Source organism: Leptinotarsa decemlineata, unplaced genomic scaffold (assembly GCF_025532065.1).
Source record: "Leptinotarsa decemlineata unplaced genomic scaffold, Ldec_3_MD MMD2_tig00026358_RagTag_RagTag, whole genome shotgun sequence".
Lineage (NCBI taxonomy): Eukaryota > Metazoa > Arthropoda > Insecta > Coleoptera > Chrysomelidae > Leptinotarsa > Leptinotarsa decemlineata.
Window position 1 is genome coordinate 11,031,129 of NW_027412703.1, and position 14,683 is coordinate 11,045,811.

The 14,683-nt window shown below is 30.4% G+C and overlaps 2 protein-coding genes across 2 annotated transcripts in view; one reads left to right on the forward strand and one right to left on the reverse strand.

Moving 5' to 3' along the window:
- RhoGDI (rho GDP-dissociation inhibitor) overlaps positions 1-8,113 on the forward strand; it is a 52,957-nt gene extending 44,844 nt beyond the window's left edge. The window contains exon 5 of the mRNA XM_074184790.1: positions 7,802-8,113. The gene's annotated coding sequence lies outside the window, so the exon portion shown is untranslated. The remainder of the gene's footprint in view (positions 1-7,801) is intronic.
- Noc2 (Nucleolar complex protein 2) lies at positions 388-13,693 on the reverse strand. The gene is made up of 6 exons (XM_023162057.2): positions 13,159-13,693; positions 8,458-8,647; positions 8,230-8,396; positions 2,772-3,437; positions 974-1,189; positions 388-922 (listed from the first exon to the last, which is right to left on the reverse strand). Exons 1-6 carry the CDS (start codon positions 13,609-13,611, stop codon positions 428-430), a joined length of 2,187 nt encoding a protein of 728 aa, XP_023017825.1. The 5' UTR covers positions 13,612-13,693; the 3' UTR covers positions 388-427.
- Positions 13,694-14,683: the final 990 nt, after the last annotated feature.

The window sequence follows — 14,683 nt, forward strand, 5'->3', positions numbered from 1 at the left end:
TATTTAGTTAGGAAGACAAACTTAGGATAGTGCAACTGTTCAAGTAATATGACAAACTCATCTGTTAATTATATGATATCTGATATCTAATCAAGTTTCCCAATTATTTTTTTAAGAGATCGTAAGCCAAAAATCGATTTGCACTCAGTTTCAACTCATATAGTAATTAATTCTTCTAGGAGAGTTAGAAAAAATAATACTTGTCTGACAAGATTAATTCTTCTAGGAGAGTTAGAAAAGATAATACTTGTCTGACAAGATGATGCTTGTGAAGATTATAACATGAGTACAGTTGTGGAGTATGTGAATTGGACATGATGTATTGGTATCTGTTTTCAGGTCTGCTGGGGAAAGTAGCTTTTTCGATGAAGTTATATTAAAAACGCATTTATATTCAGAACATATATTCAAATCCTATATCCACTCATCACCATTCATCCATTTGAATGTCTTCTACAATATCCTGTTTGTCTTTATCTATAATAGTATTATTTTCGTTAGAGATATTTTTAACGAATTTTTTCCCTCCTCTTTTTCCTCGTTTCCGTTTACCAACGTCCTCATCATCTTCAGAATCACTAGGGAATAAGTCAACCTGACCTTCTTTTTTCTTTACTACGTTATTCTTAACTGTTTTAATTGTTGGGAGATTATAATCAGCTAAGCCTTCATTATCTGTTAATTGTTTATTTCTCTTAATTGTCTTGAGTTTATTCCAGGATTCAAAATATACAGATAGTGGAGTTCCTTTATTTTTTATTTGGGTTTCAAATCCTTCAATTTGTTTAAAGTCTGTAATATTAATTGTCAATTTTGCCCTCTCATTTTCTATGAACTGTGAATTCTGTTCAATTTTTTCAATGACTTGCTTCATTTTCCTAGTGTAATTAGAATTCTTGCATGTTTTAAGAAATTGCTTGATCTGAAACAAAGTGAAGCTAAAAATGCATTACATTCGAAAATTTATACATACCTGTATGATGCAAATAAGGCCGAGATCTGGAAATCCCAAGGTATGTGACTGAGAACTGAGGTATTCCAGTAACTGTCCATAAATTACATCGATTATCATATCTTTGAATCCATTTTCCTGTAGTTGAGATTTTGAAACTCTCAGTAGGCATGTGAAATGTAAAGGTTTCATAGATACTTTTTGGTGCTTTTTATTGAAATCATAACTGGTTAAAACCTGAAAAAATATATGAAATTGAAAATAAAGGACTCTTTTACCAGAATATACAACTGCGTATAATTAAGAATAAAAATAATGTTATTTATCGACCTTTTTTGTGTCTTTTCACCTTCCACAATCTGAAAAATATGAAAATTATAATGAAGAATGGGTGTAGAAAAGGCAAATTTATTTTACCCAGAAAAATCAAAGTATTTGTCACAAAGAAAAATGTTCTATTTATCTGTAACTTGTTGTATTTAACAATTTTGCCTATAAAAAATTGCTAAGAAATAATACAACACTTATCTTAACGTTTCTGAGGCCAAAATCTGCCTTTATCTTCAGAAATGGACAAAAAATTTAAATATATATGCAGTTATTCTTTTGCTATTTTTTCTATAGGTAAAATTGTTAAATACGGCAAGTTACTGATGAACAGAAAATTTTTCTTTGTGACAAATACTTTCGATTTTACGTGGTAAACTAAATCGTTTGCCCTTTCTACATCTATATAAAAATCTCCATTATAATTTTCATATTTTTCAGATTGTGGAAGTTGAAAATATCCAAAAAAGGTCGATAAAAAACTGGTTTTCCTCAACAAAAAATGAATTTTGTTCAATATTCAAAAAATAATGTTTACACAAGTTTCACATAACCAGTTTTTACAAATTTCCCCATAGTTACACATGTTATACTAGACGAAAATAATAAAAACTGGATAGCCGTTAACCTGATTGAAAAAATTGAAAAAATATGTGTCATTTTTAGAAATCATTCAATTATGAATTATAAAACATACTCAACTAAAAGATCACTGTATGTGATACTTTAAAATTATGTGAACTTCTTTGAAGATAGAAAGTTTTGAAAAAGATATTCGAACAATAAAAGGGTGTTTATAGAGCCATATTTTAATTTCACAGGTTGTGAGAAATAGAAAATCTTAATATCATTTCTTTATAAATAACAAAAAATTTGCCAAATTTGGAGAAGCTTGTGATAGTGAGATTGATCCGGCAACATTGGGAGGTAATTTTAGTATGAATAGTTCAAATATTCTTGCTCGCATCAAATGTGAACAGATGCTGATTATTTATGATTCTCAAGGTTGTTGTCTTGATATGTCTTTGAAATATATATTCCGGTTGAAATTCATAATGTGAACGGCAAATTCAGATAAACAAATAAACACAGATGGAAAATGAAACTTTGTCAATTTGGAATATAGCAGTCAAGTCTGACTGCCGCAGCAGGATTTTGGAGCACTTCTCCATAAATAATTCCATTGACATATCACTAAAGGAATCACTAATTTTCAGTTTATTCCATCACACCTGAATGAGTCTTTAGGCACATAAGATCTTTGAATCGATTGAAGGAACTAACTAGATGATGATATACAGATGACATTTTTTTGTGGCTGAGCTATACATCTAATATTAAGGTTATCTGTTCAGATTTTCAAGACCTTATTTCATCTCAAATTATGACCGTAGCACCATAAACACCCTATATGCACATCTACTGGCCATAAATGATAATTTTCTTTTATCCAAGTTAATTATATAAAAACAAATTACATATATTATCTTACCTCAAGCAGAAAAGGTAGGACTGGAATGAATATGCCAGTTTCCTTTCCCAGGTCCATCAAAATCTGTGTGACCTGAAACCTCAAGGGATAATATTGTGGGGTAGGTACCAACTTGATTGTACCTAGGCAAATCTGTACAAGGGGGTATACCAATGATTGCATTGTCTTTTTATTATATGTGACTGAGAGCAAGTTAGCCCATAATTTGAGAGAATTTATAAATTGCCAGTTATAAACACTCTGAATATTTTCAATTTTATTTACAGTTATGGCATTCCTCAGATGAATGGCTAGCTGTCGAATATACAAAAAAACATGTTGATAAGAAAAATTTGTATCCAAAGCATACATTTCAACCAAAGACCGTTTCATGAAATTGATAACAGGTAGACCTTTGAAGCTAACAAATTTGCAATTTTTCACGTATGTCATGTACATTGATTTCAAAACTGTATCCAATACAGTAACTTGCTGACTGTTCGTTATTCGTAAAATACAGAAAAATGCCAGCACTCGAACAGTATCGTCTGCAGTACCCCATAAGTGAATAAGTTGTTTAATCAACTGTTTTGTTACATTTGGATAGGAGCTAAGAAGTGCTGACATGTAGTGCAAATGCTTGAGTAACACTGTCTGAATGTTGGATGATGTAACACCCAATAAAAGCTGAAACAAAAAATAAATAATCAGATTATGATTCGAATTTATACACAAATGAATCAATCAGTCATAATCAATTAAACATAGAATAAGAATCAAATTGAAAGAATTGATATATGTAAATGTAAATATTTCTCAAACTACCTCGCGTCAAAGTTATACACCAGAAATACAAAAAAAAATCAAATTCTTTTCGTAATTCACTAATCCTATATAATAACCACTAAATATTTATATATGCTGGAATTGGATGATACTAACTGGAAATCCATGATAAAGTATTTAGGTAACACTTTGTGAGATTTTCACAAAATATAAATTGATGGATGTAGCCGTTACTATGTGGTAGAAAATCATCATGAAAAATAGTTTATAAAACCGAAAAACTTTTCAATATAGCTTCGATTACCTGGTTTTGAGTTCGAGTAGTCCTGCTGCCGAGTTTGCTTATTTCAAAATAATTATATTCAATTTTTTATTGGTTTGTTAGTACTTGTAATGCACCATTTGGAACCTCTGGTGTAGTTATAAATATTACTGGAGTTTTATCCCAACACTAAACCTCTTGAAGATGATCGCTTGGTGATTAAAACATGTGTCGAGGTGTTAAAAATAACAGTTTGGTGTGAAATAAAACTCCAGTGGTTTCTTAGTTATAAATTAGAATAATAATATAAATTTATTCATGAATAAACACAAGAATATTTTAGAAATATACCTTATTATGAATAAACTAAGAACTTTACGAAGAGAACTTGTGAAGTTAACACAAACTTAGAATTCACACAGGTATTCCATAATTTGTATGAATATTTCAAAAATAGTTTATTTTTGATTATTCAGATCACCAAAATGTTTCTAGAAGTTTCAGTTATCCATTATAATATTTTTTTTAATATATGATTTTATTTTCTTCAATTCATCTGGTATTTTATCATAAAGATAGGGTATAATAATGAATTGAAAATTTCTTTGAGCAAATTTTTTTATTAGAAGCGATAAATAAATTTGTCATTTTGTTCATTTTAAAAGATTTTATTTAGCTTGCCCTGTTTGTTTGTTTATTTGTTTGGGTCAAATTTAGTAATTGAAGTTTGACCCCTTCCTATTGACAGATTGATCTGAAATTTGGTACACACATTTAATTTTGATGATAATACAATTTAATAAATTATGTACCATTGTAAATCCAAGATGGCCGTAGCTACAAAATGTCAAATTAAATATTGTTTCACAACTACCTCAATATGGGTATCAAATGAGAGGGCTTGACTAATAGAATAGAAGAACACTTTGAAAAATATTCAAATTCGAGATGGCCGCAGCTTACAGATTGGCGGTTACACATTTTTTCACAACTATCTCAATATGGGTATCAAATGACTAGTAGAATAGTAGTACACTTTGATAAAGATGCAAATTCAATATGGCTGCGGCTAAAAAATGGCGGATTACATATTTCTTTACGACTACCTCAATATGGGTATCAAATGACAGGGCTGGACTAGTAGAATAGTAGTACACTTTCAAAAAGATGCAAATTCAAGATGGCCGCAGCTACAAAATAGCGGATTACATATTACCTTGTAATAGTGAGGCACTAAATGAAGTAAACAAAATGAGAAGAAATGAGTAACAAAATTAGAAACTAAAAACTTGAAAATAAAAGTAGTAAAAAAATTGTGTCTAACGGTTTTATTGAAGAAAAAAAATATAATAATGATAATGTACTAAGAGCTAAAAAATAATTCGGAAAGTCCTAGGTAGCAGTCATCACACCACTCTCCTCTGCAATCTATGGTATTGATCGCATAAAAAATATATAAGTCAGGCCTGGCATAACCTGAGTAAATTTGTGAATACCACGCCCAACGATTTTATTATTTTTTATCTGATCAATACCGTAGATTGCAATACCTTCCGAATTATCACATCATTATCTTTTTTTTTCTTCAATAAAACCGCTTATCATTTTATTATTTTTTTAGAAATTAATCATTACTCTATAAATTTACAATGTCCATTATTTACTTCCTTCAAACAAAAATTTAGTTGAATATTGTCAATCTGTATTATATTATTTTCAAAAATATTTTTTATATAATTTCAAATTCTTTTGAATGTATTTTTTTAACACTGCCCCAACCTAAAATTCCATAACTCATCTGAGATTGTATCAAAAAAAAATAAAGAATCTCAATTAAATGTATGTTTATTTTCAGTTTTATCAAAATTTATTTCTAAAAAGTTATTGTCAAACCACTGACTAATATTTTTGAAATCATCTAGAATAATGGTTTTCAATGCAGTCCAAGTTTCAGCTTTATATAAAATAACAGTATCATCAACAAAAGTGTGAATTTTTTCTTTGGTTCCTATTGAAAGCAAGTCATTTATAAAGATATTAAATAGTAAGAGTCCTAGAACGGTACCCAATATTCAAACAATTTTGGATCGTTGAAAACATATTTCAATTTCCTCAAAAGTAACTCATGGCTGACAGTATCAAATGCTAGGAATATTATTTAGTCCATACATATTATTTGTGTAATAATCAACATCTTCTCTAGAATTTTGTTTTGAGCCTCAATTGTTTGATATATAAAATATGTTTCATTAAATAAATTATCTATTTTTAGATTTTAAAATTTTTTCAACCATTTTCGCTAATTGATATGAGTATAATTGGTCGATAATTTTTCACATTACTTTTGTCTCCCCCTTTAAAAATAGGTTCTATAAATCCAACTTCAAATAATTTTGTTAATATTCCTGTATGTATGATAGTACTTGTTGAATGGGTCATTATTTTTGCTATTATATCACTTAATGTTTTCAAAACTTCAAAAGTAATGCCAATCTTTCCTGGGATTTTTAAAATTTTATCGTCATTATTAGTGTCGATTATTTCATCTACATTTGTTTTTTCAATACAAAAAAGTGCAAATTAGTTTTGGGCGATTTTTGACTAGAATCTTTACCCTTTATAATATTTTCTGCTAAACTATTCCCCACATTACTGAAATAATTTATACATTCCCTGATATCATTTTTTATCACTAGTTATTGCCTTATCCATTATAATGAATTTTATTTCATTGCAATAATAATAATAATAATAAATGATACAATTAAGGCCAATGACCTCGTGGTCGACGCCTTTAAACCAGAAATAAAATGGTACAATTGATTTGGAGAATAATCGAATAATGATCTGTACTATTATAATAATACATAAGAAGCCTAAATATGTTTACTTTTAATGAAAATGTGATCTACACATATTATTTTTGAATGTCCATTGTTCTGACATGTTCATTAATGAACAATAGGAATACAAATTGATTCAGGGTATTTAAATACTAATGAGTGTAAATGGAATTAAAAAAGATATTAATATTAATATCTCCAATGAAAATAGTGGTTTTTTGGTATTAGACTTAATTTTCATTAAGATAGTCTCTCAGATGAGAAATGAATTCAAATGGACATGCTGAAGGATGTAGGTATAACATTCAATGTATTAATGAGGAATATATTTTTCAAAAGAATATTAAGAGCTCCAATGCATCCTACCATTAATGTGGAAGGAATTTGTAGTCAGTTGTTTGCAAGTTTTAGTAAGGATTATCAAATCAAAGTCTTCTTTTAGATATAAATAAATAGTTGAAATTCATTAAAGATAATCGCCAATTGAAAGGTAAGACCTTCGTGAATCCTAAGCTCGCACAAGTTTTCACTTCTGAAAGTTCTCGTTTGTAGAGCTATAGCTATACTCCGAATATAAAAAAAATCATCTCTGATTTTTTTCAATCTTCAATATTAAAGTTTACCTGTGCCTACACCTGTAAATACATATAAATCTTTGATATATGTATCCATTTCAAGTCTGTTACGTATTATTTTTATCAATATATAACGAATTTTTTTAATTTCTTCTTCATATCATAGTGATCTCTAACTTGGCGAATTGATATTTGACTGGAATTTATATGGATTCCAATTGCTTTAATAGCAGTTTCAATTAATTGTTCATCTTTGTTTGTTGTTCTGGTATTCTCTCACTTCTATATTACGTTTTTATTTTCATTTGTTCTTCAGCGTTTACAAAATATTTGAGAGAATTTATTTATATTTTTATAATACCATTTTCTTCTTTCAATAGTTCATTTTCATGAATTAATTTGGTTTTCTTTTTCTTGTATTTTGTAATTGTATTTCAAATTATGAATACAATTGACATATACAAAAATATAAGCGCTACCAGTGTTTTGTTGGTCTTGTGTAGAAACGAGATTTTTTTTATTTATTCTTGTATTAAGGTACTAGCAGCAAGATATTTTAAAAGTAAGTATACGTTTTTTTTCTAGATCTTCAATAGGCACTGGACTATTTATTTTTCCTTCAGACTTTTTTTGGGCATGTTACTTTTGATGCATTGTCAATGGAAATTTATGTTGGAATAACTTTTTATAGAATGTACTCACGATGGAAACTCCAATTTCCTTTGAAAATTTATCAGGTAACAATATATCTTCTTCACAAAATATTTTACAATGCGCTTCACCACCTATTTGACAGTGACAGTTGAAAAAAAAAGAAATCTATTGATATTTTTTCAACATATATCATTTGAAAACTGGTCTTATCAATTTGTAATATAAAAGTTCAATATTTAAAAATTATTTTATTTAAAATATGTTCAAATTTACATCACATCCCGAAGAATAAATAAATGCAAGCATATATGAAGTAACAACTTTTTTAATAGGACAGGTAGATAATAGGTTGAACTTACCTTCAGAATATCCAAAAAATAGGTCTTTAGAACTCTTTTGATTTTAATAAATTTCTTACACTTATGTGCAGGTTGCTTAGACTCTAAGCGAATCCCTAAGAACCTCCTAATAGCAGGACCTAATTCAAGAACACATAGTTGAATAACGCCATTGAAAACTGCAGGACCTGAAAAAGTAAAAAAATACTTACTGTGCAGTGTACATGTATCAATGCTATCATTTCCTACCTTCAACTTTGAAATATGAGGGTTCTTCATCTTTTTCTTGACTGGTTATTCTAAGTAAAGCAGCATGAAAAGCTTGAATCAATGCAGTGATGGTTTTATTACTTTTGTCAGTATGAACTTCACTTTGCCAAATTTTCAACAATTTGAGAGTAATAACTCTGGAGTCCTTTTCTTGTTTATCTTCATCTGGCTAAAAATCAATAAAAACTTTTACAAGATAACAAACAAATATGTAGGTTGAAAGACAAAAATAATGTTTTTGTTATCTGTGCCCTTGAAAATAATTAGAGCACCACAAGAAGTTTTATGGATTTGAGACAATCAATATTACGATGCAAATTAGCAGTCATGTTTTTTCATATTGAGACACACACATAGAATAAGCCCTTGGATTATTATACAGCATATGTAATTATTATTACTATATGCAATGATAACAAGATCATAATAATAAGTGCCCTGGAAAATCGCAACTTTCAGTAAGTAAGTAGTTAATCAAAGAATGTAAACTTTCACAGCCAGAGATAACTGTGTGAAAGCTATATTCCAGGTTTTGGCCGTGGTCTGCAGGTTTTTATGTGTGACGATTCGTCTACTACTGCGGTAGACATTATCAAAGGCCAGAGTCAAACACTAGCATCCCAGTTAATGTGTTCGGGAGTACCAACTCGCCCACTGCGACCGTTACTACATCATCTTTGATACTTCTGAATAAACTTCTGAATAAACGATTTGATTATTTTTTTTATTGTCCAGAGTTATTTAGAAAACGTGTCCCAAATTTCCTTTTATGAAATTAATGTTATTTGCAAACATATAAGTGAAAAAGCGATGCCAGTATCGCATCGAATACATAGTTCTTATATTTAAAAAATTGAAAAATCACAAGTTCCAAAATTCAGTACATAATGAATGGTAGTTCATGCAGGTCAATTTCTTATTTTTTTATCATAAATGTGTCATCAAGAGATCTTCTGTCAACGAGTTGCAGGATTTTAAATTATTCTCATATACCCAAAATTGCTATTTTTCACAGGAAAATTTTTCCAGAAATATATTTTGAGTTTTTTCTACTCTATTCATATGTGTGGTACATAATAATTAAATGTTTCGAATTCATAATTTTTTGAGTACCTTTTTGATTATCAACATAATAGATAATAAATAGTAGAAAACAGAATGCTTCATCTCAACATCAAACCGTTATTTTTAACACCTTGACACATGTTTCGATCACCAAGTGATCATCTTCAAGAGGAAGATTAAAGACACCTGCTGAGGTGTTGAAAATAATTGTTTGGTGTTGGGATAAAACTCCAGTAATATTCATTACTACATCAAAGGTTCCGAACAGTGCATCATGAGTAGAAGAAAAGTGGTAAGGTCGAACAGAGGGAATGATGAACTACGGAAACAGAAAGCGTGGAAAACACTGATATAAGAAGTAGATGCGGATATCTGGAGAAGGGCAACCAAATAGTAACCAATAAGCTTTAGAGTCAAACAGCTGATTGGACTAACCGAAGATGAACAAATGGTATTTGCTAACACTTTGTTTCTATCTTACTAGATTAAAAAATGGGACAGACTAACACCGTTCACAATGTATGAACTCATAGAAGCCAACAGAAGACTAAAAGAGAAAAAAGCCGCCGGTCCAGATGAACTCCCAGCGGAACTCATCAAAGTTGTTGTTGAGGCACACCCGAAACAATGTCTGAGAATAATGAACCTCTCATTAACAACAGGGCAATTCTCCAAAGAATGAAAGATAGCCAGACTTGCAAAAGGCAAAAATATATCATACAGTTCCATATTAATTCTGAACATCATGGGAAAACTCCTCGAGCATAAGAAAAGGCGACCTGAATGAAAAGCAGTTCGGTTTCCGAAAAGGTAGGTCAACAACAGATGCAGTGGCAAAGATAAAAAATATCGCAGACGAAGCAAACGAAAGGATTGGTAGAAAAAGATGTACAAAACGCGTTCAACTCCGCACCATGGGAAGGGATCCTGAAGGATATCAAAAGAAAAGATCTACCTGCATACTTGTACAATATGATTGCCAGCTACTTTGAAGAGAGGGTACTAATAGTAGGATACAAGGGAAAAATGAACATCACCTATGGTGTTCCACAAGGCTACGTAATTGGTCTCACATTGTGGAATATATACTATGATGGGGTACTAAATCTGTAGATTTAGGCATAAATCTACATTTTTCCTCTGATATTTATTTGTTTTTTTATTTAGAATTATCACATATAAACCCAAACAAAGGGCTGTTCGGAATAGGACCTTTGTCACTATTCATGGAACTCATTTCGCACATATCGATTTCCAAGCTTTCGAAACCTGTTGTCATGTACCGGCCTTAACAATTTTAAACATTTCTCACTTATTCTGTGGTCGTTCTCTATGGCATGTTGAGCAACACTAGATTTCTCGGTCTATGAAACCGAACATGTGAAACATGTTCCTTGTAGCGAGCTTAATACAGTCTGTTTGACCAACATATTTCTTATCACAATCCATGTAGCTTATTTCGTAAATCCCAGACTTTTCTTTTCTTTTTTCAACGCCGTCGATTTTTGGAATTTCTTCCCGACGTTTCGCTGACGCGCGAGGCTAGCCTTCAAACTAATAAAATAATGTGAGCAAAAAATGGCGGGACTACAATTTCTTTTCCATAGACTGCTCACATTTCCCTTGAGCATTTCCCTTAGAGAGGTGGCTGAAAGCAACGGGTGGGTATCCATCAAACATAGTTGATAAATTAATTAGAAAATAAAAATTTACGAAGTATCTTCTTGACGCCTCGACTTTTCAAAAGGAGGAAGATTCAAGGTTCATAGTACTTCCATACGAACCCGAATACACCAATGGGTTGGTCCGAACAATAAAAAAATTGAATGTAAGAGTGGCCTCAAAATGGCATGTACACTTCTACAAGTGTTGGGCAGTCCGAAAGATAGAATAAAATAGAACTTTATTCGTCACTGAAGTTATTACAAAAAGGAGTACAGAAGGTATAACTTATTGGATTCGTCACAAAATATGATGTAAATTTAGTATTTAGTCTATAAGGCATTGGAAAAAGAAAAGTTTGGGATTTACGAAATGAACTGCGAGAATTGTGATAAGAAATATATTGGTCAAACCACACAGACTATATTAGCTCGCTACACGGAACATGTTTTGCATGTTCAGTTTCATAGTTTAGAGAAATCTAGTGTCGCTCAACATGCCATAAAGACAACCACAGAATAAGTGAGAAATGTTCAGAATTGTTGAGGTAAGTACATGACAACAGGTTTCTGGATGCCTTCGAAAGCTTGAAAATCGAAAAGTGTAGAAAAAGTTCTATGAATAGCAAAAAAGGTCTCATTTCGAACAACTCTTTGTTTGGTCTGATACATAATAATTCTAAATGAAAAACAGATAAATATAAGAGGAAAAAATTTTTGGAAATAGTCAGAGAATAGTGATTTAGCTTAGGAACAATAACAGGTAGTAGTTAGGTAATACTAATCGGTAGTATCTATTGAAAACACTTCTCCAACACAAGAACAAAAATTACAGTCTCTCGACACATGTTTTGCTATCCAAGTTAGCGTCCTCAAAAGATCATTTTGACTGAATTTTACTATTACTTTAGTGTTTATGTATGCTAGTGGCCTAACTATTACCTGTTAGTAGTACCTAACTACACCCGTTAATAATATCTAAATATTACCTGTTATTGTTCCTACGCTAAACTACCTGTTTTTTAATACCTCTAATTTGTTATGTATTTCCTCTATGTTAGTGACTCATCCCCTTAATTTTTATTCCTGTAAAATTTTGTCACAAAATGAAGAGATCTCATTTTGATTTAGACTATAATTATCGTAAATAACATCAAACTTTAGTTACTTCTATGGTATTATTAATTATTGTACAATTTAAACAAATGAAAATTATTGCTTTTTGTTACAATCGTCCAAAAATAAAAAAGTGCTTACTGAATTGAAAATCCTTTTAAATATGGTATCAAATGCTACCTCTTTTTAATTGAAACTTTTACAGGGGTATTTATTACCCCTAGGGGGTTGAAGAAGCAGTTGAATAATTTTATTGAGAAAGTGTATTTTTATGCATAAAAATTGACTTTTCTCAGGATTTTTTCATTTGCATTCTCAATTATATAGAAAATTTATTTATCAGTTACTTCAAGACCTCGCTAGGGTGTGCAACTTCATTTTTCGTTAACAGTAATTTTTGACTCCATTTTTAACGATCAATTCAAGAATATTAACAATGTCAAAGTCAGTTTTGGGAGCCAAAGCGAATTTTTACCTTCTATTTTGTATATATTTATTAATACCATAAATGTTTGTTTAAGTAAGTCATCAGAATTTTAACCAAAATGTTGAAATCTAAAATAGAACTTTAAAAACACAAAGCAGAAATGAAAGTACTTATCTCATGATGAGTCAAACTTAGTCACAAGTTTTTCACATGATGATTTTATGACTAGTTAAATATAACTGAAGAATTTTTAGAATAGGTATATTTGAATGTGTTAATTTATTCAATTTCTTTTGTATGTTTAAATAATACACATGGTGTAAGAACTGTACTTATGTGTGAAATTACTATTATAGCAGCGTCTAGTTCAACTGAAGAAACATAAAATTAAATCTGAATTGAATTTTTTACCTCAAAGTCACTCTCGTCACTAGCAACCTCTAGGTTTTCTTCAAGTTTGTGAATTATGTCAGACTTCTCATTTTTCTCATCATCTATTGGTTCATCGGCTTCTTCATCGGATACATTGAAATCCAAGAGCTTTTTGTCATTTTCTTGTAAAAATTTATAAAACTCAGGGTCACTTTTCTGAAGTTTAAGTAAATCTCGTTTATGTTTTTCTGCTTCGTATTCTACTTCCATATCAGGATCCGAGACTTGTTCCTCCATTTCATAGTTATCTTCATTGATTTCTTGGTCAGCAAATTTTTCATTAGAACATCCTTCTACTGTATCAATTGATAAGATACCACATGGTTTCACAGTTTTTTTAATCCCACGCGCTTTTTTGACAATTTTTGATTTCATTTTATTAGATTTCAATAATTTTTTTTCTGTCGAGTTCCGCTTTTTAATTCGTATCATAATGTGGGCTCCCTAATATAATCAACAAGAAACAAGATAAACAAATTAACCAAGAAAGCTCATCTTCTTCTTATTATTTGGAAGGACCGTAGCACAGAAAAATAAACAATCCGAATGGACGAACAGGAAGCATCGGCCAATAAAGAAGAGAATCCGAATGGACACTCGAAAACGTTATGTCCATCGACATAAGTTATAGGTTATGTCTTTCAGTGAACATAAAACTTCACATTTGGATTTTAAATGTAGATCTAGGAAGTTTCAACATTACATTTTTTATTTTATTCACTTTTCACTAGGATATATTATAATGAATAAGTACATCAAGTTCTAACTAGATATGAAATGTAATATATATTATTATTGGCCAAGAGTTTTCATATTTTTTCAAATTCTTCAAATATAAGATTCTCTTATATCCCTCGGCAGCAAGTTATATTAGAAACTTCTAGTCCATTTTGCCGACGGCTCATAAGATAGATTTCCAAAAATGTGTAGATGCACGTTTTTATGATTTTTTTATCGAATAACTGTGAATATCAGAGTTCTTCTCGATATTTTGTAAGAAACCACTATCGACATGGGTAAAAAAAACGCGGGGCACGAGAGATTGGACGGGAATTGGTCAGTCAACTGGAGCGAGCCAGGAGAGAGCATTTTTATTTATTTAGTTGTTTATATCCATATCGAAAAAGGGATGATGGTTTAATCGTTAAGTTCAATTGTGATTTGATGTATCTTTGGGTAAAATATATTTTTACGATTATTATATCTGCTTTTTTATAATTTTTTTAGATATTAAGAACGTTTGAATATTACTGGAATTTTATCCCAATACCAAACGGTTCACAAGCAATGGGGAATGTTTCTCAATTCGGGATATCACAGCAAATGCAAGTTTGAACAAAATAAAGTTGAGTTCAATTTATGAGTCGAATTCACTTCTAAAAGTATTCAAATTGATGTTTCAAATGTTGGATTTTAATTTTTGAAGGGATTCACATATCACCTATATCAAGTTGAAATAATTTATACGTACCTAGATATTCTACTTTAAAAAGGAAAATTATCT

What these genes read in the sequence shown, in the direction of transcription:
- Noc2 (XM_023162057.2), bottom strand. Translation starts at nt 13,611, where the DNA reads ATGATACGAATTAAAAAGCGGAACTCGACAGAAAAAAAATTATTGAAA. An exon ending in CTCATATTTCAAAGTTGAAG is followed by an intron (nt 8,397 to 8,457) that starts GTAGGAAATGAT and finishes TTACTTTTTCAG; the next exon opens with GTCCTGCAGTTTTCAATGGC. An exon ending in TCCTACCTTTTCTGCTTGAG is followed by an intron (nt 1,190 to 2,771) that starts GTAAGATAATAT and finishes ATATTTTTTCAG; the next exon opens with GTTTTAACCAGTTATGATTT.